The sequence below is a fragment of the Oncorhynchus keta genome, chromosome 34 (genome assembly GCF_023373465.1).
Source record: "Oncorhynchus keta strain PuntledgeMale-10-30-2019 chromosome 34, Oket_V2, whole genome shotgun sequence".
Classification (NCBI taxonomy): Eukaryota; Metazoa; Chordata; class Actinopteri; order Salmoniformes; family Salmonidae; genus Oncorhynchus; species Oncorhynchus keta.
The window spans coordinates 35,984,478-36,006,409 of NC_068454.1; the positions used below are offsets into that span (position 1 = coordinate 35,984,478).

The following is a 21,932-nucleotide window of genomic DNA, read 5'->3' on the forward strand; positions in this document are numbered from 1 at the left end:
GGGCATTGATCAGAGAGGCAACAAAGAGACCAAAGATAACCCTGAAGGAGCTGCAACGCTCACAGCGGAGATTGAAGTATCTGTCCACAGGACCACTTTAAGCCATACACTCCACAGAGATGGGTTTTACGTAAGAGTGGCCAGAAAAAAGCCATTGCTTAAAGAAAGAAATAAGCAAACATGTTTGGTGTTGGCAAAAAGGCATGTGGGACACTCCCCAAACATATTGAAGAAGGTACTCTGGTCAGATCAGTCTAAAATTGAGCTTTTTGGCCATCAAGACCAACACTATATCTGGCGCAAACCCATCAACTCTCATCACCCCGAGAATACCATCCGCACAGTGAAGCAAGATGGTGGAAGCATCATGCAGTGGGGATGTTTTTAATCGACAGGGACTTAGAAACTGGTCAGAATTGAAGGAAGGTTGGCACTAAATGCAGGGACATTTTTGAGGGAAACCTGTTTCAGTCTTCCAGAGATTTGAGACTGGGACGGAGGTTCACCTTCCAGCAGGACAATGACCCTAAGCATACTGCTAAAGCAACACTCGAGTGGTTTAAGGGGAAACATTGAAATGTCTTGGAATGGCCTAGTCAAAGCCCAGACCTCAATCCAACTGAGATCCAATCTGTGGTCCAATCTCAAGCCAATCTATGGTATGACTTAAAGATTGTTGTACACCAGCAGACCCCATCCAACTTGAAGGAGCTGGAGCAGTTATGCCTTGAAGAATGGGTAAAAATCCAAGTGGCTAGATGTGACAAGCTTATAGAGACATACCCCAAAAGACTTGCAGCTGTAATTGCTGCAAAAGGTGTCTCTACAAAGTATTGTAGGGGGTAGAGGGGGGTAGTTATGCACGCTCAAGTTTTCAGTTTTCGTTTTATTTCTTGTTGTTTCATGATAAAAAATATTTTGCATCTTCAAAGTGGTAGGCATGTTGTGTAAATCAAATGATACAAACCCCCCCCAAAATCAATTTGAATTCCAAGTTGTAATGCAACAAAATAGGAAAAATGGCAAGGGGGGTGAATACTTTCGCAAGCCACAGAACATTAATATTTTATACACACATGAAGATACCCATAAGCAATGATTTCTGATGATAAAAACAAAACGATGTGAAAACGGGGGGGCTATAGCGTTTTGGAAATGATCTGTTCATGTATTCTTTATCCACTACGTTTGTAGATGCTCAGGCTTATGGTCATTGTCTCCTTATGTAAAGAAAATATCAAATGTGTTGTGTTTCAGGCTTTTTTTCATTGAGAAATGTCCATCCTGTCCCCTAACCCTTAGTCTTTGAAATAGTGGTTATCACAGCTTTACAGATGCAATGGTTTTTTGGGGTGTGTGTTGCAGTGCATATAAATTCCCAACAACAACAACAGTAGCAAACTAGATGACAGACTTGCAACCCAAATAACAGCAATCTTCTGTATAAACAGTAATGGTGTCTAGACTACCATCCTTGAACGATAGTAGAACAATTTCGGCCATGACTAAATTAGACTATCATATTCCAGACCCATATACTCCAGAGAGATCTATCGAAATGGTCAAGTGCAATGGCAGTGCACTTACTTTTATTTCCTAATCTACCCAGCTTTATTGCTCCACCCGGGCTGTTTGCTGATGGTTCATAGGCGGTGTCAGGTGAATTCCCTGCTCAGGGTGGGCTACATTCCGATGATCTTGCTATGCTATCCGGCTAATTGGGGTTTCTAAGCTAAAGTGACAGGCCCTGGGTATGAGTTTAGATTGAGCTTTTAGAAAGGTCAGAAGGGGTAATGATTTTTAGCACTTGTCATAACAGATCTCAATTGCCAATCTGTCCTTTTCTCTTTGACAACTAAACCATGGCTTCCCACTGGTGTGTGACTATGTTGAAAAGAATGGTTCTGCTATTGAATTAAAATCAAAAGCTAGAGTCTGTCAAGGAGAAAATGAATACAGTTTTATTGCTCGCTATATTTGCATAATGTAGCTTTTTGTTGTTGCTTTTACCATTATTCAGTCGATTAATCTCTCAGAGTCAGCATCAAAAATACCCCAAAGACATGTTTGTCTCTGACACAATAAGCCATTGCTGAAAGTGAGGGCAGAGAGAGCAATGTAAATGTATTTTGAGTCTTCTCTTGCCTCAGGCATTTCAGAATGTATGCGGGACCTTTCTGACCATGCCTTTACACTCTTATTCTGTGTGGAACTACTCTTCCAGGAAGAGACAGAGCAATTGTCTTTGACATTCGATTAATATATTCAGCAGATCCCCATATACATTACGGCGTACATTTTTCCATATCCCATATTTTTTACGATACGATTCCTGTCATTACTGTTTCCAAACAAACCTTGAGACCTCTTTGTTATTAAAGCTTGTAAATAAGCTGGAGGGGATAGCCTACGTCCCACGTGAATTAAATCAGCTTGGCCTCAGAGCTATAAGAAACATACTTGACGTATTTCTGAGCACCTCCAAGGCGTATGATACCTACTACTGGTCTAGTTACTTTAGACAAAAATTAAAGTAGGTATGTTGGTCGGGGGAATATGGGTGGGCATTATCTTCGACTGTCGAGCAATTCAAAAGGTTACGTGTTCAAGTTATGCCGGAGACCTCTGTGTGTATTTAGCTCTACACTGTCGGAAAAGAACCCGTAAATAAGCATTTCACTGTTGGTTTACACCTGTTGTACGTGAAGCATGTGACAAATACAATTCTTCCTAACCCTTATTCTAAACTTAACCCAATTCACAGAAATTCACCCTAACCTTTCACCTAAATTATCCCAACCTTTGTCGTTAGTTCACCTTACAACCAATTTATATTCTCCATGTAATTGGTCTTTGTTGTTTTGACACAGCAAACAACCTGGTTTCACAGAAAGACTCATAATACTATACGTCCTACAAGACAAATGACTTAAATCGACTTAAATCGTCCAATTTGTATTCTATTGTACGACTTCTATTCCATTTATAATTTATCCTAACGTAACGTAACATTTCATACGAAATGGTGTCACAGATTTACATACAAAATAACATGAATTGCCCTGAGACCACATTGATTAAATAAATCATGTATCATTTTAGAATACTACTGTACCTACTATCGAATTCTATAGTAAACTGTAGTATACTGTAGTATCCCTCGATCATGTATAGTACTTACTATAGAATGTTGTAGTATACTGTATAATACTATTGTAATTACTACAGTACTTTCCAAAAAAAGCATTGTAGTAATTACCACAGTAATGTCTGCAAAAACACTATAGTCCGCGAAAACACTACACCTTAACTTTAACTATGGTAAATATTACAGTATTTAATTTGCATATACCCTTCAATTTGTGCCACCCATAAAGGAGAAACCTACATGCCAAGTACAGACCATATATTGTGTTCCCTACAGGTTATAGAAAAGAGCAGAAGCTCTAAACTATTAGTTCAGACCACAGTCCTACCGACAGGTTCTAGAAAAAAATTATATTAGTATTTATCCAGTAGGTTTCCTGAAGGAGAAAGCCGCCACTTCTATGTAAACTCAGCAAAAAAAGAAACGTCCCCTCAATGTCAACTAGGTATATTTTCAGCACACTCAACATATGTAAATATTTGTTTGAAGATAACAAGATTCAACAACTGAGACATAAACTTAACTAGTTCCACAGACATGTGACAAACAGAAATGGAATAATGTGTCCTTGAACAAAGTGGTGGTCAAAAGTAACAGTCAGTATCTGGTGTGGCCACCAGCTGCATTAAGTATTGCATTGCATCTCCTCCTCGTGGACTGTACCAGATTTGCCAGTTCTTGCTGTGAGATGTTATCCCACTCTTCCACCAAGGCACCTGCAAGTTCCCAGAGATTTCTGGGGGGAATGGCCCTAGCCCTCACACTCTGATCCAACAGGTCCCAGACGTGCTCAATGGGATTGAGATCTGGGCTCTTTGCTGGCCATGACACTGACATTCCTGTCTTGCAGGAATCACACACAGAATGAGCAGTATGGCTGGTGGAATTGTCATGCTGGAGGTTCATGTCAGGATGAGCCTGCAGGAAGGGTACCACATGAGGGAGGAGGATGTCTTCCCTGTAACGCACAGCGTTGAGATTGCCTGCAATGACAACAAGCTCAGTCCAATGATGCTGTGACACACCGCCCCAGACCATGATGGACCCTCCACCTCCAAATCGATCCCGCTCCAGAGTACAGACCTCGGTGTAACACTCATTACTTCCACGATAAACGCGAATCAGATCATCACACCTGGTGAGACAAAACCGCAACTCGTCAGTGAAGAGCATTTTTTGCTAGTAACTTGTAACTTGTAACTTGGGCAGTTGTTGTTGCCATCCTGTACCTGTCCCGCAGGTGTAATGTTCGGATGTACCGATCCTGTGCAGGTGTTGTTAAACGTGGTCTGCCAGGGTGAGGACGATCAGCTGTCCGTCCCGTCTCCCTGTAGCACTGGCTTAGGCATCTCACAGTACAGACATTGCGATTTATTGCCCTGGTCACATCTGCCTTCCTCAAGCCTCCTTGCAGCATGCCTAAGGCACGTTCATGCAGATGAGCATGGACCGTGGGCATCTTTCTTTTGGTGGTTTTCAGAGTTAGGAGAAAGGTCTCTTTAGTGTCCTAAGTTTTCATAACTGTGACCTTAATTGCCTACCGTCTGTAAGCTGTTAGTGTCTGAACAACCGTTCCAAAACCGTTCCACAGGTTCACGTTCATCAATTGTTTATGGTTAATTGAAGCATGGGAAACAATATTTAAAGCCTTTGCAATGAAGATTTGTGAAGTTATTTGGATTTTTACAAATTATCTTTGAAAGACAGTGTCCTGAAAAAGGGATGTTTCTTTTTATGCTGAGGTTATAAAACAAACACTCGATAGTAAATACTACATTAATGTCTGCTAAAACACTACTGTAAATACTACAGTATACTACAGTCCGCAAAAATACAACATTAAATACCAGGGGATGGAACTGGTTCTGGTAACAGAACTAAAAATTGTAGAATAATAAAACATTTTAAGGAACAGAACCGACAACAAAACTGATCTATACTGTTCCAGCACAGAACCATTACTTTAAAAGCATGGGAAGTGGGGATTAATGTTATTTTACATTCCGTGCATTTTTTTCTCCAGTCCCTCAAAAAATAAAACAAAGCGCCTATGCAAAGCACTCACTTTGTCACTCAGAAACTTAGTCCAGTGTCTGACTGCCAGCTGAAAATCTTTGCCAGTGTATGTGCGTAGGCCCATGCCCCTCCCCTCCCTCTGAAGCATAGTCTACCTTACAAGCGTGATTCAAAAGATAGGGAGAGATATTTTTAATTAGAGAAGAATAGATTCACTTTTCAATACTAGCTAAGGACACTATAGTTATCACATTTCACATTGAATTTATTAACTACAAAAAGGTAATAAGTGTTTTTATTTTAATTCTGGTGCAGCTCTGCACACACACGCTTGTTAACTAGCTATCTCTGGTCTAGCTTTTGAAAACTGTAGGCGCCATTATGTGTAATGTAATGGAACTGAGAGTCATGATCAAGGGCTCAAAGATGTTCCAAGTTCAGTCATTGAATCCACTCCTCCGTAGGTATAATTATGTGGGCCTAATTCAGATAATGCATTTCATAACAACAAGATGCCCAGCATTCTCCTCACCAGCGAAATGTCAGACACATCTCACACTAGCTTGCCCACTCCATAGAAAGCTGCTCTATCCATTGGTGAAGAAATGTTATGTTGAGCTAAATTTAAAACAATGGTGATTTCAGAGGTTTCAAAACGAACAGAAAGGAACTATATAAACCGTTACGTTAATGTAACGTTTTGCAGGCTACACAGTAACTGAACAAAAACAAGATCCCACAAACTCAGGTGGAAAACAGGCTGCCTAAGTATGATAGACAGCTGCCTCTGATTGGGAACCATACCCGGCCTACAAAGAAATAGAAAACTAGAATGCCCACCCACAATCACACCCTGACCTAACCAAATAGAGAAATAAACAGGCTCTCTAAGGTCCTCCCAAAGGTGCGGACTCCGGGTGGGCATTCAGCCTCGGTGGCGGCTCCTGTTCTGGGCGTAGACCCCGCTGAGGACTCCGGACCATAGATCGTCGCCGGAGGAATTAGACCGTGGATTGTCGCCGGAGGAACCGGACCGTGGATCGTCGCCGGGGACTCCGGGCCGTAGATCGTTGCCGGGGACTCCGGACCGTAACTCGCCGCTGGAGGCTCCGGACTGCCGACCGTCGCTGGAGGCTCTGGACTGCCGACCGTCGCTGGAGGCTCTGGACTGCAGACCGTCGCTGGAGACCCCGGACCTTGGATCATCACTGGAGGCTTCATGCCATGGTTAATCACTGCAGGCTCAGGGACATGGATCATCACTGCAGGCTTCGTGCCATGGATCATCACTGGAGGTTCCGGACTGTGGACCGCCTCAGGAGGTTCCGGACTGTGGACCGTCTCAGGAGGTTCCAGACTGTGGACCGTCTCAGGAGGTCTTAATTAAAGTATTGATGGACTGTTGTTTCTCTTTGCTTACTTGAGCTGTTCTTGACATAATATGGACTTGGTATTTTACCCAATAGGGCTATCTTCTCTTTACCACCCCTACCTTGTCACAACACAACTGATTGGCTCAAACGCATTAAGAAGGAAAGTAATTAGACAAATTAACTTTTAACATGGCACACCTGTTAATTGTAATGCATTCCAGGTGACTACCTCATGAAGCTGGGTGAGAGAATGCCAAGAGTGTGCAAAGCTGTCATCAGGGCAAAGGGTGGCTACTTTAAAGAATCTCAAATATAAAATATATTTTGATTTGTTCTTCACTTTTTTGGTTACTACATGTTTCCATATGTGTTATTTCAAAGTTTTGATGTCTTCACTATTATTCTACAATTACTATCCTGCCGATCCTCGACTTCGGCGATGTCACCTACAAAATAGCTTCCAATTCTCTACTCAGCAAACTGGATGTAGTCTATCACCGTGCCATCCGTTTTGTTACCAAAGTGCCTTATACTACCCACCACTGCGACCTGTATGCTCTAGTCGGCTGGCCATTGCTACATATTCGTCGCCAGACCCACTGGCTCCAGGTCATCTATAAATCTATGCTAGGTAATGCTCCGCCATATCTCAGCTCACTGGTCACGATAACAACACCCACCCGTAGCACGTGCTCCAGTGGGTATATCTCACTGGTCATCCCCAAAGCCAACACCTCCTTTGGCCGACGCTCCTTCCAGTTCTCTGCTGCCAGTGACTGGAACGAATTGCAAAAATCGCTGAAGCTGGAGACTTACATTTTCCTCACTAACTTTAAACATCAGCTATCTGAGCAGCTAACCGATTGCTGCTCTTTTGCACACCAGTATCACTACTTAAACACCATCATCTGACCATCATTATCTGCTCATCTATCACTCCAGTGTTAATCTCCTAAATTGTAGTTACTTTGCTACTTTTGCCTATTTATTGCCTTACCTCCTCATGCCATATGCACACACTGTATATAGACTTTCTTTTTTTTCTATTGTGTTATTGACTGTATGCTTGTTTATTCCATGTGTAACTCTGTGTTGTTGTTTCTGTCGCACTGCTTTGCTTTATCTTGGCCAGGTCGCAGTTGTAAATGAGAACTTGCTCTCAACTAGCTTACCTGGTTAAACAAAGGTAAAATATGTTTTATTTTTTAAATAGAAAATAGTAAAAATAAAGAAAAACCTTGGAGTGAATAGGTGCCCAAACTTTTGACTGGGACTATATGTAAAGAAGGTATTTCTGTTTTTAATTTTTAATAAATGTACAAAAAATTCTAAAACTTTTTTCACTTCACTTTTCACATTATGGGTTATTGTGTGTAGATTGATGATTGAATTTTAGAATAATACTGTAAAGTAACACAATTTGGAAAAAGTGAATGTCTCTGAATACTTTCCGAATGCACTGTACATTTCTTAGTCAGCAAGCTGAATAGCTACTGTACAGCCTCCCTTCATTCCCTCCTCCATCCTTCTGTCCAAGTTAGAAGATTCCATGCAAAAAAAGAGAATTAATCATTGAAAAGAGCAGTTGAGAGGTGTAACTTTAGATTGAGTATTGATGGGGGACAGGCAAAATGTATTGTGTTGTCAAATACAAAATACACAAAAATATAAGGATCCCTAATGAATCAATAAAAACTTGACATCCATATTAGGGGGGAACACGTTTCAAGAATTAGACTAGCTTACCATGTCTCACACACCCAATCAATGTTTCCTATATTTGTATTCATCAACCATCTCACACACTCTCTCCCTCTCTCTCTCTCTATATATATATATATATATATATATATATATACAGTGGGGAGAACAAGTATTTGATACACTGCCGATTTTGCAGGTTTTCCTACTTACAAAGCAGTCTCAACTGTGAGAGACGGAATATAAAACAAAAATCTAGAAAAATCACATTGTATGATTTTTAAGTAATTAATTAGCATTTTATTGCATGACATAAGTATTTGATACATCAGAAAAGCAGAACTTAATATTTGGTACAGAAACCTTTGTTTGCAATTACAGAGATCATACGTTTCCTGTACTTCTTGACCAGGTTTGCACACACTGCAGCAGGGATTTTGCCCCACTCCTCCATACAGACCTTCTCCAGATCCTTCAGGTTTCGGGGCTGTCGCTGGGCAATACGGACTTTCAGCTCCCTCCAAAGATTTTCTATTGGGTTCAGGTCTGGAGACTGGCTAGGCCACTCCAGGACCTTGAGATGCTTCTTACGGACCCACTCCTTTGCAAAAATCGGCAGTGTATCAAATACTTGTTCTCCCCACTGTATATTTATATACAGTATATATATATATGTGTGTGTATATATATACTGTATCTTTCTCTCTCTCTGTCTCACACACACACACACACACACACACACACACACACACACACACACACACACACACACACACACACACACACACACACACACACACACACACACACACACACACACACACACACACACACACACATATACACACAGGGAGCATCACAGCGTTAACATGAAAACGTTTTTTAAAGTTTTAGTGATGATCATCGAACTCTATTTCTTTCTCTTTCTCCCATTCACATACACACACACACACACACACATATTTGTTTTACTATTCTTGTGGGGACCAAACAATTGATTCCCATTCAAAATCCTATTTTCCCTTAACCCTAACCCTAAACCTAACCCTAAACCTTAACCTCACCCGTAACTCTTATTTCTGCCCCTGAGCAAGGCAGTTAACCCACTGTTCCCTGGGCGCCGAAGACATGGATGTCGATTATTAAGGCAGCCCCCAGCGCCTATCTGATTCAGAGGGTTTGGGTTAAATGCGGAAGACACATTTCAGTTGAATACATTCGGTTGGACAACTGACTAGGTATCCCCCTTTCCCTTTCCCACACTCCTAACTCCTAACTCTTAACCCTAACCCCTAAAGCTAACACTAAACCTAATTCTAACCCTAAATCTGCCTCCACTATTCCAGCACCATTTCAACAGCATCAAATCACGTATGCTTAAGTCTAATACAGTGACAACTAAAAGATTCCAATAACAATTTAGGTCAATCAACGTAAACAAAATATCAATTGGCTGTCCATGGTACTGATTTCTCTCTGTGTGTGTGTGTGTGTGTGTGTGTGTGTGTGTGTGTGTGTGTGTGTGTGTGTGTGTGTGTGTGTGTGTGTGTGTGTGTGTGTGTGTGTGTGTGTGTGTGTGTGTGTGTGTGTGTGCGCGGAAGTGTTTAACTATTCTTGTGGGGACCAGAAGTCCCCACGAGAATAGTAAATAAGAAAAATTGGAACAACTGACAACGATTAGCCAACTAGTTAACATTAGCCTACTACATCTAGCATCTACATATTGGAACTTCCATCCTCTCAGGCCAGAGGCACAATGTATGAATTTATGATTGGAACAGAATCACTGTTATAATCATTGGCCAGTACAGATAATTAAATAAAAGTCCAAATCCCTATCTCCATCCATGGCTAATTTAGGAAAGGGACAATTTTGCTAGCCACTGTACCTAGCCATTGGGGTACAATAACACACATTTTTCTTCTGTCAATGACGTTTGGCTTCTGATGTGATATGATTGGTGTTACTAGCTTCCTTGACAATTTTATTTGGTGTGCTAGGACCATTCACAGTTGAGCTCACTCTGTTATGCTAAAGGCTAAATGCTCGCTGATAGATGCTCAGATAGATGGGTTACACATACAGTGACAGAGGGGTTCTGTTTCGCTCCCTCAGATGCTTTCTCCGGTGAGGTACAATCAGCCTCTTGCAAATAGAAGGAAAATTATGAAACATAGAGAGACAAAAAGATAAATTATTTTATGTTTTTTATTTTTTCCTTGTAAATGTTTTGGGGAAGCCTGGCTTCCCTTGGCATCCATGAATACATACCACTGACACACACACACACACACGTATTGTTTTTAACTAAGCATATATGGCTAAGCAACATGTCAAAAACGTTAGTAAAGAAAAGTCCAAATTAAAACTTACCATGTCTTACCAGAATTATCTAGAGAGCTAACGTTAGCTAGCAAAACTTTCTTTGTCGTTCTTCTCCCCAACAAAGCGCCACTTTACTTACAAAAGGAAAACAAGAATGCAGGAGAACAAGGACTACCACTTTACAAAAAAATATTTTCCATTTTTTTTGTACGTTTCGAGAAACTGCCCTTGTATTCTAGCTGTGTTGTTGTGTAGCCTACTAGGCACTCTGTCCCAATGGATGGCCGTATGGAATGTTGTTGGTTGACATGATTTCATAATTTCATTGTACTGCAGTTTTACTGCATTTTAACGGCAGTGCATTTTAGTGAAGGTATCCTTGTGTTATTGTACATGTTTATCTTACATGCTGGTAGCCTGGAACAAATGTTATGGAAGTGAATGGGCACTTTTCAACTGTAGTAAAATCAAAAGCATTTATGACATCAGAGATTCTCTAAATTAGGGACCATCTCTGATAGGTCGACAGACAGTCACACATTTTTGCTTGCTAACGACCTAGCAAATTTGATGACTTTAAGTATATCACATTTCTTCATTTGAAAAAATGTGTATTGATCCCCTGCCAGATAAAATCCTCAAATGGCCCTGCTCCTAAAAAAGTAATCGGCCGGATAAGCTGAAATGGACTTAGCCCGAGTACCATTGGCCGGAGTCCAGAGTAATATGTTTTGCTGGAGTCGGGAAGTGCTCGGCCCGCATGAAGCCCCCCAAGTCTGAGTGCATGGCGTGTCCTCCCTGAGTATCATACGGAATAGGCCCGAGCCCAGAGCGTTCATTGGGTATGCCATGAGACCCTAACCCACTTTGGTGCACTCTGCCATCTGCTGTTTGCCAATAGTGGTGTGTATTCATGGAGGCCAACGGAAGCCAGGCTTTCCCCAAAAAATATACAGAAAAGAAAATGAAAAAATCTAACATAATTTATCTTTTGTGAAGAGGCTGAATGTATCTCACCGGAGAAAGCATCCGAGCGAGCGAAACAGCGCCCCTCTGTCTCTCTACGTGTAGTTCATCTATCTGATGTTGTCTGGTCCAAACAAGTATGACATTTTTGCCGCCCATAGCATTGAATGCAAGGGAAATAAGAAAGGATTTGGCCTCCGTTGATAAAAAAGTACAACAAATTTGCCAATCAGCGTTGAGCTAAACTGAAAGAGCTCAACTGTGAATAGTCCTGGCGCACATAAACAAGGGTAAAGGGAAGCCCGTTTGGATTTTGCCATAACTCCGATCAAATCACATTGAGAACATATGTCAGTGACAGAAACAACTTGAAATGTTGCATCTCGTTGTGTTGTTGTCCTCCGGTGGCTAGCTAGCCAAAATGATCCCTTTCCTAAATTAGCCATGGATGGAGATGGGGATTTGGACTTGTGATTTTACTTAATTCTCCTTACTGGCCAATGATTATAGTGGCAATTCTGATCCAACCATTAATTCGTACATTGTATGTACCCCTGGCCTGAGAGGATGGAAGTTCAATACATGAACTCAGCAAAAAAAGAAACGTCCCTTTTTCAGGACCCTGTCTTTCAAAGGTAATTCATAAAAATCCAAATAACTTCACAGTTGTTAATTGCAAAGGGTTTAAACACGGTTTCCCATGCATGTTCAATGACCCATAAACAATGACCCATAAACAATGACCCATAAACAATGACCCATAAACAATGACCCATAAACAATGACCCATAAACAATTAATGAACATGCACCTGTGGAATGGTCATTTAGACACGAACAGGTAGGCAGGTAGGCAATTAAGGTCACAGTTATGAAAACTTAGGACACTAAAGAGGCCTTTCTGCTTACTCTGAAAAACACCAAAAGAAAGATGCCCAGGGTCCATGCTCATCTGCGTGAACGTGCCTTAGGCATGCGGCAAGGAGGCATGAGTAAGGCAGATGTGGCCAGGGCAATAAATTGCAATGTCCGTACTTTGTGGCAACTAAGACAACGCTACAGGGAAACAAGACGGACAGCTGATCGTCCTCGCAGTGGCAGACCACATGTAACACCTGCACAGGATCGGTACATCCAAACATCACACCTGCGGGACAGATACAGGATGGCAACAACAACTGCCTGAGTTACACCAGGAACGCACAATCCCTCCATCAGTGCTCAGACTGTCCGCAATAGGCGGAGAGAGGCTGGACTGAAGGCTTGTAGGCCTGTTGTAAGGGCCCTGTGTTCAGGGACACCTTATTCAATTTCTGTTAGTCACATGTCTGTGGAACTTGTTCAGTTTATGTCTGTTGTTGAATCTTTGTTTGTTTTTGTTGAATTTTACCCTCTTTTCTCCCCAATTTTGTTGTATCCAATTGTTAGTAGCTACTATCTTGTCTCGTCGCTACAACTCCCGTACGGGCTCGGGAAAGACGAAGGTCGAAAGCCATGCGCCCCCTGAAACACAACCCAACCAAGCCGCACCTCTTCTTAACACAGCGTGCATCCAACCCCGAAGCCAGCCGCACCAATGTGTCGGAGGAAACACAGTGCACCTGGCGACCTGGGTAGCGTGCACTGCGCCCGGCCCGCCACACGAGTCGCTAGTGCGTGATGGGACAAGGATATCCCTACCAGTCAAACCCTCCCTAACCCGGGACGACGTTGATACATTACTGTAGAAAGTCGAAAAGCTGAGGACTGGAGAGGAGACCACTATGTGCTCAGATGCACAGAGCGGGCGCGAAAACACGAAGTGGAGTGTATTGTTAGAGAAGGTTTTTAGTCAAACCTGACATTTATTATCAGAAAGAAAATCTCTGGAATAACTAACCTATTTACAGCTGTGGTGTGACTGAGAGTCCAATGAGATTAAGTGTCCCTATGTGGTACTGGTATATTGGTCTGTGTTGTGTGGAGACCATTATTGACCCTTTCAGTGCTTTATTGGTTTTGGAGCAGTTTAGTCCAGGGTAGATCAACAGTGGATTATCATCATGGCTGCAATAACACAGTTATACAAGGCGAGGGTTGGTGGTGAATCACTTCCACCTCTGTTAAGCTTTGTTTGCCCTAGACCACTGCGCCACCCGGAATCATGCAAATCCTTCTGAAAATAAAATAACTCAAATTGTAATGATTGTAATGGTCTTATACCCAATGGGTGTAATGGCCCACAAACACTATGCACATGTTTATGTACATAGATTGGGGTCTATTAGTTGAGTAGCATTTAGATAACTGGTCAGTAGTTTAATCAGATTTCAACCAAAAACCAGATCAACAAAAATAAGAGATCTTTGAAAATGTAACGAGTTGCCTCCTCTTCTTCCGAAGAAGAGAGGCGAAACGGATCAGAGGACCAATACGCGGCGTGGTAATTTTCCATGGTACTTTTTAATGATATAAGGTACACATGAACAAACTAACAAAACAAGAAAATGTGAAAACTCAAATTACAGTCCTATCTGGTGCACACACAGAGACAGGAAACAATCACCCACAAACACACAGTGAAACCCACGCCACCTAAGTATGATTCTCAATCAGAGACAACTACTGACACCTGCCTCTGATTGAGAACCATACTAGGCCGAAACATAGAAATTCCCAAAACCTAGACAAACAAACATAGACTGCCCACCCAACTCACGCCCTGACCATACTAACTAAACACAAAACACAGAAAATAAAGGTCAGAACGTGACAGTACCCCCCCCCAAAGGTGCGGACTCCCGGCCGCAAAACCTTGACCTATAGGGGAGGGTCTGGGTGGGCGTCTGTCCGCGGTGGCGGTTCTGGCGCGGGACGCGGACCCCACTTCACCCTTGTCTTTGTCCGCCTCATTTTCCGCCTCCGTGGCTTTCTCACCATGGCAACCCCTCTCAATGACCCCACTGGACAGAGGGGCAGCTCTGGACAGAGGGACAGGGGCTCTGGACAGAGGGACAGGGGCTCTGGACAGAGGGACAGGGGCTCTGGCGCCTCTGGGCTGAGGGGCTCTGGCGCCTCTGGGCTGAGGGGCTCTGGCGCCTCTGGGCTGAGGGGCTCTGGCGCCTCTGGGCTGAGGGGCTCTGGCGCCTCTGGGCTGAGGGGCTCCGGCAGCGGCGCCGGACAGGCGGGGACGCTCCGGCAGCGGCGCCGGACAGGCGGGACGCTCCGGCAGCGGCGCCGGACAGGCGGGAGGCTCCGGCAGCGGCGCCGGACAGGCGGGAGGCTCCGGCAGCGGCGCCGGACAGGCGGGAGGCTCCGGCAGCGGCGCCGGACAGGCGGGAGGCTCCGGCAGCGGCGCCCGGACAGGCGGGAGGCTCCGGCAGCGGCGCCGGACAGGCGGGATGCTCCGGCAGCGGCGCCGGACAGGCGGGATGCTCCGGCAGCGGCGCCGGACAGGCGGGAGGCTCCGGCAGCAGCGCCGGACAGGCGGGAGGCTCCGGCAGCGGCGCCGGACAGGCGGGAGCACCTGCAGAGAGGAGACAGAGAGACAGCCTGGTGCGTGGAGCTGCTACAGGAGGCAGCGGCGCCGGACAGGCGGGACGCTCCAGCAGCGGCGCCGGACAGGCGGGAGGCTCCGGCAGCGGCGCCGGACAGGCGGGAGGCTCCGGCAGTGGCGCCGGACAGGCGGGAGGCTCCGGCAGCGGCGCCGGACAGGCGGGAGGCTCCGGACAGGCGGGAGGCTCCGGCAGCGGCGCCGGACAGGCGGGAGGCTCCGGCAGCAGCGCCGGACAGGCGGGAGGCTCCGGCAGCGGCGCCGGACAGGCGAGAGGCTCCGGCAGCGGCGCCGGACAGGCGGGAGCACCTGCAGGGAGGAGACTGAGAGACAGCCTGGTGCGTGGGGCTGCCACAGGAACTACCAGGCTGGGGAGACTTTCAGGAGGCTTGGTGTTAGGAGGAGCCTGAAAGACCGGGCTGTGGGGGAGCACTGGAGCTCTGGTGCGCAACCTTGGCACCACTTCCCCAGGCTGGACAACTACTCGAGCCCGGACCCTCAAAAGTGCAGGCACAGGTTGAACCGGGCTGTGGGTAAGCACGGGAGATCTAGTGCTTACTACACGCACCTCTCCCCTAGGCTCCACTCCCACAGTTGCCCGGTACGAGCGGAGCGCAGGCAGAGGACGCACTGCACCCTCCCAGCGCCCGGAGACACAGCACGCAGAGCCGGCGCAGGATAACCTGGACCCAGACTGCGTACCGGCGACCAGACCCGCTGAGCAGGCACCATACGCCCTGGCTCAATGCCCACACTCGCATGGCACTCTCGGGGGCTGCCCTATAGCGCACCGGGCTATGGACACGCACTGGCGACACCGTGCGCTCAACCGCATAACACGGTGCCTGACCAGTAATGCGCTGCTCATAATAAGCACGAGGAGTGAGCTCAGGTCTGCTACCTGGCTTAGTACCACCCCTCGTGTGCCCCCAAAAAAATTTGGGGCTGCCTCTCGTACCTGTCGCACTGCCGTGCTGGCTCCTCATATTGCCGCCGATCAGCTTTCGCTGCCTCCAGCTCTGCTTTGGGGCTGCGATTTTCCCCAGCCCGTGCCCAGGGTCCCTCTTCGTTCCATATCTGCTCCCATGTCCAGGAGTCCTGTGATGGTGGCCTCTGTTGTTGATGCTGCTGCTGCTGTCGTCGCTGTCCTTTACCACGCCGCTTGGTCCGATTGTGGTGGGTGATTCTGTAACGAGTTGCCTCCTCTTCTTCCGAAGAAGAGAGGCGAAACGGATCAGAGGACCAATACGCGGCGTGGTAATTTTCCATGGTACTTTTTAATGATATAAGGTACACATGAACAAACTAGCAAAACAAGAAAATGTGAAAACTCAAATTACAGTCCTATCTGGTGCACACACAGAGACAGGAAACAATCACCCACAAACACACAGTGAAACCCAGGCCACCTAAGTATGATTCTCAATCAGAGACAACTAATGACACCTGCCTCTGATTGAGAACCATACTAGGCCGAAACATAGAAATTCCCAAAACCTAGACAAACAAACATAGACTGCCCACCCAACTCACGCCCTGACCATACTAACTAAACACAAAACACAGAAAATAAAGGTCAGAACGTGACAGAAAAAGACAACTTAACCTGGTTGTGATTTAGTTATGTGACGTCCCGACCAGATTTCAACCAGAAGAATATGTCTTTATTACTTCATATGCCCACTGAGTATTTTCCAGTTTTCAGTGCTCGTGCTTCCTATCACTCAAGAGGTTATGTAGCAAGGTAAGGGGACAACAATGCCTGCTATGGACGTTTCCCAGTTTCTTTGAATGTTCAACATTATAGTGTAAGAACACTTTTAAAGCCTCAAAAGACAAGATGATCCAACTTTCAAAACGAGTACTTTTTGTCTAGCCACAGCAGTCAATTGCTAGCTAGGTAGCTGTTAAGCTCTCTAGCACATTCACTAATTTGTTTGTAAACCATTAACAAGCAAATTAGCTTCCACATGTTCTTGTCAAAACTGTCAACTGGGGAGCTAGCAAGCAACACAATACGCCAAATGATAGTCTAAAAAGGTGGTTTGAAATGTTGCTTGAAATATCTGATTCCATGTGCTTTTCGGCTGTTCAGACTGCAGGAAAAATAACAGATTCAAATCAGATATGCAAATAAATGTGAGTCACTTCAAACTGCTGATGTAAACAAAGCTTAACAGAGGTGGAAGTGATTCACCACCAACCCTCGCCTTGTATAACTGTGTTATTGCAGCCATGATGATAATCCACTGTTGATCTACCCTGGACTAAACTGCTCCAAAACCAATAAAGCACTGAAAGGGTCAATAATGGTCTCCACACAACACAGACCAATATACCAGTACCACATAGGGACACTTAAACTCATTGGACTCTCAGTCACACCACAGCTGTAAAGAGGTTAGTTATTCCAGAGATTTTCTTTCTGATAATAAATGTCAGGTTTGACTAAAAACCTTCTCTGACAATTTACTCCATTCCGTGTTTTCGCGCCCGCTCTGTGCATCTGAGCACATAGCGGTCTCCTCTCCAGTCCTCAGCTTTTCGACTTTCTACAGTAATGTATCCTCCCCGACGTCGCTTTCTTAGTGAAGTTGAGTGAACACGTTGAGGAGCCCGCTCTCTGTTGGATCCATGTGGCTTTGTGGCTTTACCTGGACTCACTACACACATCCTCTTTTCTGCCGCAACGCGGGACTCTCAACCACCGTTGGTGGCAAAATAAACAGACGTTGATTGAGAAGGAAGTGTTGATGCACAGTTGTAGAAAAGTGTCAACCACTAAACGTTGAGTTGTTAGAGGCTACCTGCGTATGCACTGCAGTGGAGTTCCTCTCCAAACTGGAATCAGTAGAGGATAAAAGAAGGATTAATCACAGAAGTGCACGATGCTGAGATACCAGACGGTCCTTTGGACTTTCTCATTGCTGTCTGTTGCAGCTGGATCCGATTTTAAAGCACGTAACTGCAGTGGGGTTAAAGAAGCTTCTATCGCAAAAGGCTTCCGCTTTGAAAATGTTCCTCTCCAACAAATGTCAGGTAAGAAAGGAATGATTTGAGTGCTGCCTATCAATACGTAGGCTAGTCTCTGTAAACTATTCAACACAGTCCATAGTTGCAAAGTGAGTAATATTATTGCATAATTAACCATATCATCTGGATAAGAATTTGCTTTATGAGCGAAACTCATATACTGTATTATTCAAATTGTAAAGTTTAACTACCGACACTGACTGCTATAGGAGTAATTTACACTGAGCAAGTAAAGGTGAAATAACATTTTGAAAACAGGTGCCGTTACACTACGAAGCACAATGCTTTTATTGAACGATTTAACTGTTCATTATGATAATGCGAGATATATATGTGAAAGTAGCCTTTATGTCGTTGTTCTGCGTGGAAGGCAGATTCAGATGAAGGCTATACTCACCTGTCATCCATAAAGTTGGGGTTGATTTTTATGTATGAACGACATGTATTATGATATAAATGTAGCATAATAATAATAAAAAAAGTGATTCTATTTTCTAAATAATAATAATTAGCCTAGTACAACTTAACACCCACCGTTTTAACACTGTCCTTATCTAGGTTACTTCAACAGGATGGCAGTAAATCTTTTTTAATATCCAACAATACGATCCCTCATACATCAAACTGTTTAGCTATTTAAACTCAAAGTCGTCTAATTATGCAGATATATCACAATAGCCAAGTGTATAACATTCCCATTCTCTATGCTTTCGTTCATTGGTTAAAAGTTCATCCTAAATATATCCACTACACTAAAATAGAATATAAGTAGTCCTTGACATATTGCTATTTTTAATATTTGACTGTATAAAGTGATTTCTTTATTTCTCTAACATGCTGTATAATATGTAAATGACAGCAGCAGAATAATCCTGGTGGTGTTAGATTTTCTGTTGTGTCCAGTAGAGGTCTCTGTGTCTGCTATGCGCCCCTGTGTCGAAATAATGCATCATCAGGCATGCACTGGACTGATTTCTGTCCTGTTGATAACATGACACTGCCATGTAACGATCCCGCAAGTCAGTGCAATTCCATTTCCATCCAATATCCATTCCACTTCACATATGTGCCAACCATAGGTTAATGCTGGCATGATGCTATTATTATAGTTTTTGTAAGGTGCATGTAAATATTATGATAACCAGCTGGTCTTCAGAAATATTTATATGGACTTTCCCTACTTCAGGCCATGGAGGCTTGGATTTCTCTGACCCACCCAAGTCAAGCTGTGGCTGGCTGGCTCAGTCAGAAAAAACATTATTGCTTCACTGTTCTGATCAAGCATTCACAAGGGTACATTTGCGCAAGAGAGTTGTCAGGAGGAATGTTTCAACGATTTTGTGCAGATATTGTTAGGTTGATGCATGAAGTGGATCAACATGTTATTTTCATGATGTTAGTTGTTTCCTCGTTCCCTCCCCTTATGAATATGCACTTGGTCTGCCCAGACCATTAATGTCATAATGGCTTAGATCCTATAATTCTGTAGTTACAGACAGAAATCTGGCACAGGTAAAAAAAAAAAAGGCTGCATATTTGATAACAAGCACACCTGTTCATAGACAGGCTTGAATAACTAACTGATTAAATCCCTCAGATGTAGGCACGCTCCTGTCGTTGCCATCTAATCTCCAATGGATGAAAACCTCAGTGTCTCTCATCTCCGAGTGATGCAGCTGTATGGCACTGCTTTGATCACATCCCACATGGGCGTTGACCCCATTTATCTTCAGGAATGGCAATGACTGCCTATGTGATTTATGCAATGTCAACACCTCAGCAGCGGATGGCTGAAGCAATTCATGTGTGTTTAGCTGACACAATTGTGTGCATATCCTTTGTTTATTCCTACTAGCGATGTTAACATTCCTGTGTCACGACCACCGTGTTTGTTTGCAATAAACTCAGAAATGGTGCCTCATCTAAGATTCTTGTCAAGTTTCAATAGTATACAACCAGCATGCCAGTCGATGGAAAATGCTGATCTGAGTAATGCATGTTAAATTATTGAGGTGGGGAAAAAAACAAGTCTATCTGCTGCATAATCTGTCGAGGTTGACATTTTCATTGGTGCGAAGCCAATCCTTAACATATTTAACATGAATTCTAACCGTGAGATAGGACAGGTAACTCTAGGCATTGGTGCGAAGCCAATCCTTAACATATTTAACATGAATTCTAACAGTGAGATAGGACAGGTAACTCTAGGCATTGGTGCGAAGCCAATCCTTAACATATTTAACATGAATTCTAACAGTGAGATAGGACAGGTAACTCTAGGCATTGGTGCGAAGCCAATCCTTAACATATTTAACATGAATTCTAACAGTGAGATAGGACAGGTAACTCTAGGCATTGGTGCGAAGCCAATCCTTAACATATTTAACATGAATTCTAACAGTGAGATAGGACAGGTAACTCTAGGCATTGGTGTGAAGCCAATCCTTAACATATTTAACATGAATTCTAACAGTGAGATAGGACAGGTAACTCTAGGCATTGGTGCGAAGCCAATCCTTAACATATTTAACATGAATTCTAACCGTGAGATAGGACAGGTAACTCTGTGCATTGCTTGCTTTTTTGTTTGCCTTGAATCACAATGTGTTTATGATTAAATCCTAGTCAAGGATCGTCACTGAATAATCGGTTGAGTTGAGGTCTGTTGCTTTTGGCCTTTTCCCCAAGAGGAGGGCCATCAACCTCTAATTGTGGTCAAAAAGAGATGGGTGTGCCAGCATGACTTTGATGTCAGATACCTTAGAGACTAAAGATGTTGGACATCATCAAATTAGATGTAAGGCACTGGAATTCCTCTCATATCCTTATGAAATCCCTTTGGCTTCATATTGTCCATGGTTCTACTCTTTTTCAGTGGTCTCTGATATACAAATGTGTGATTTATTTATTTATTTTACTCGATAGGCACCATCTCAACCTTTTTCTATGTATCGCACACTTAATTAGAATTAATTAGGGGTTTAAATATAACTTAATTGGAATGAAAATGCCTTCATATAATGCTACATTAAAACAGTATCAGAGGAACCAACTGCTGTCGCATATGCCAACATAAGAAAGTTGTCAATCATAATTTAGGCTTATTGAAGCTTTCTCAAAGCTACACTTTCAAGAGAGTCCATCCTACAGTTATGTGCATGCTACACCCACTCCTATCGTTTCAGACCAGTAGTTTATATTGAATGGCTGAGCTGAAGCAGCGTGTGTGGTCAGCATCAGCCAGGTCAGGTGGAATGTCAGCAGTGGTGTCAGCGTTATTGATAGAAGTGCTGCTATGAGTCAGTGCCTGCAGGCCCAGTTGGTACAGTAATACTCCGGGACCTGGCCTGTACATTCTGAAGAGTCCCTGGTCCAAGTTGTCAGCAAGTACAAGAGTGACTGAAAAAGTGGACTGGCTGCGGAGTGCATTGCTTTACAACAGGGGTGACAAACATACAGCCCACGGGCCAGACAAACTCAACATACGAACCTTGGTAGAAATTATAATGGACCGACATTAATACAGTTTCTTGACTGTGTCCAGCTCGCTAATCATCCGAAATGAAAGCTAGACAGTCAAGAAGCATATAACGTTTTTAAAATAATAGATAGAGGACTATTTGTTGCAAAATTTGACAGAGAGGAAATATAACCAAATGCGGCCCCGGGGCAAAATGAGTTTGACACCGCTACCTTACGCCCTAAATCAGTGGACTGTCAGCGCAGCAAAAATTGTCCGGTGCTCCTCCATCTCCTCTACAAGTTCTTGCCCCTGTATTTAAATAAACTGTCAGTGAGTTCCTTACATACCGTCCTCCCTCATCCAATCCCATCAATG

General features: G+C 43.9%; 1 protein-coding gene across 2 annotated transcripts in view; it reads left to right on the plus strand.

The window, feature by feature from the left end:
* The first annotated feature begins 17,499 nt into the window (after window positions 1-17,499).
* The window catches only part of LOC118367017 (glypican-6-like), a 112,309-nt gene continuing 107,876 nt past the window's right edge, over window positions 17,500-21,932 (plus strand). The window contains exon 1 of one of the 2 annotated variants that reach the window (XM_052493750.1): window positions 17,500-18,100. In XM_052493750.1, coding sequence (XP_052349710.1) covers window positions 17,950-18,100 — 151 coding nt within the window. In that variant the 5' untranslated portion in view covers window positions 17,500-17,949. The remainder of the gene's footprint in view (window positions 18,101-21,932) is intronic. The other variant, XM_035749943.2, reaches the window with a different exon arrangement.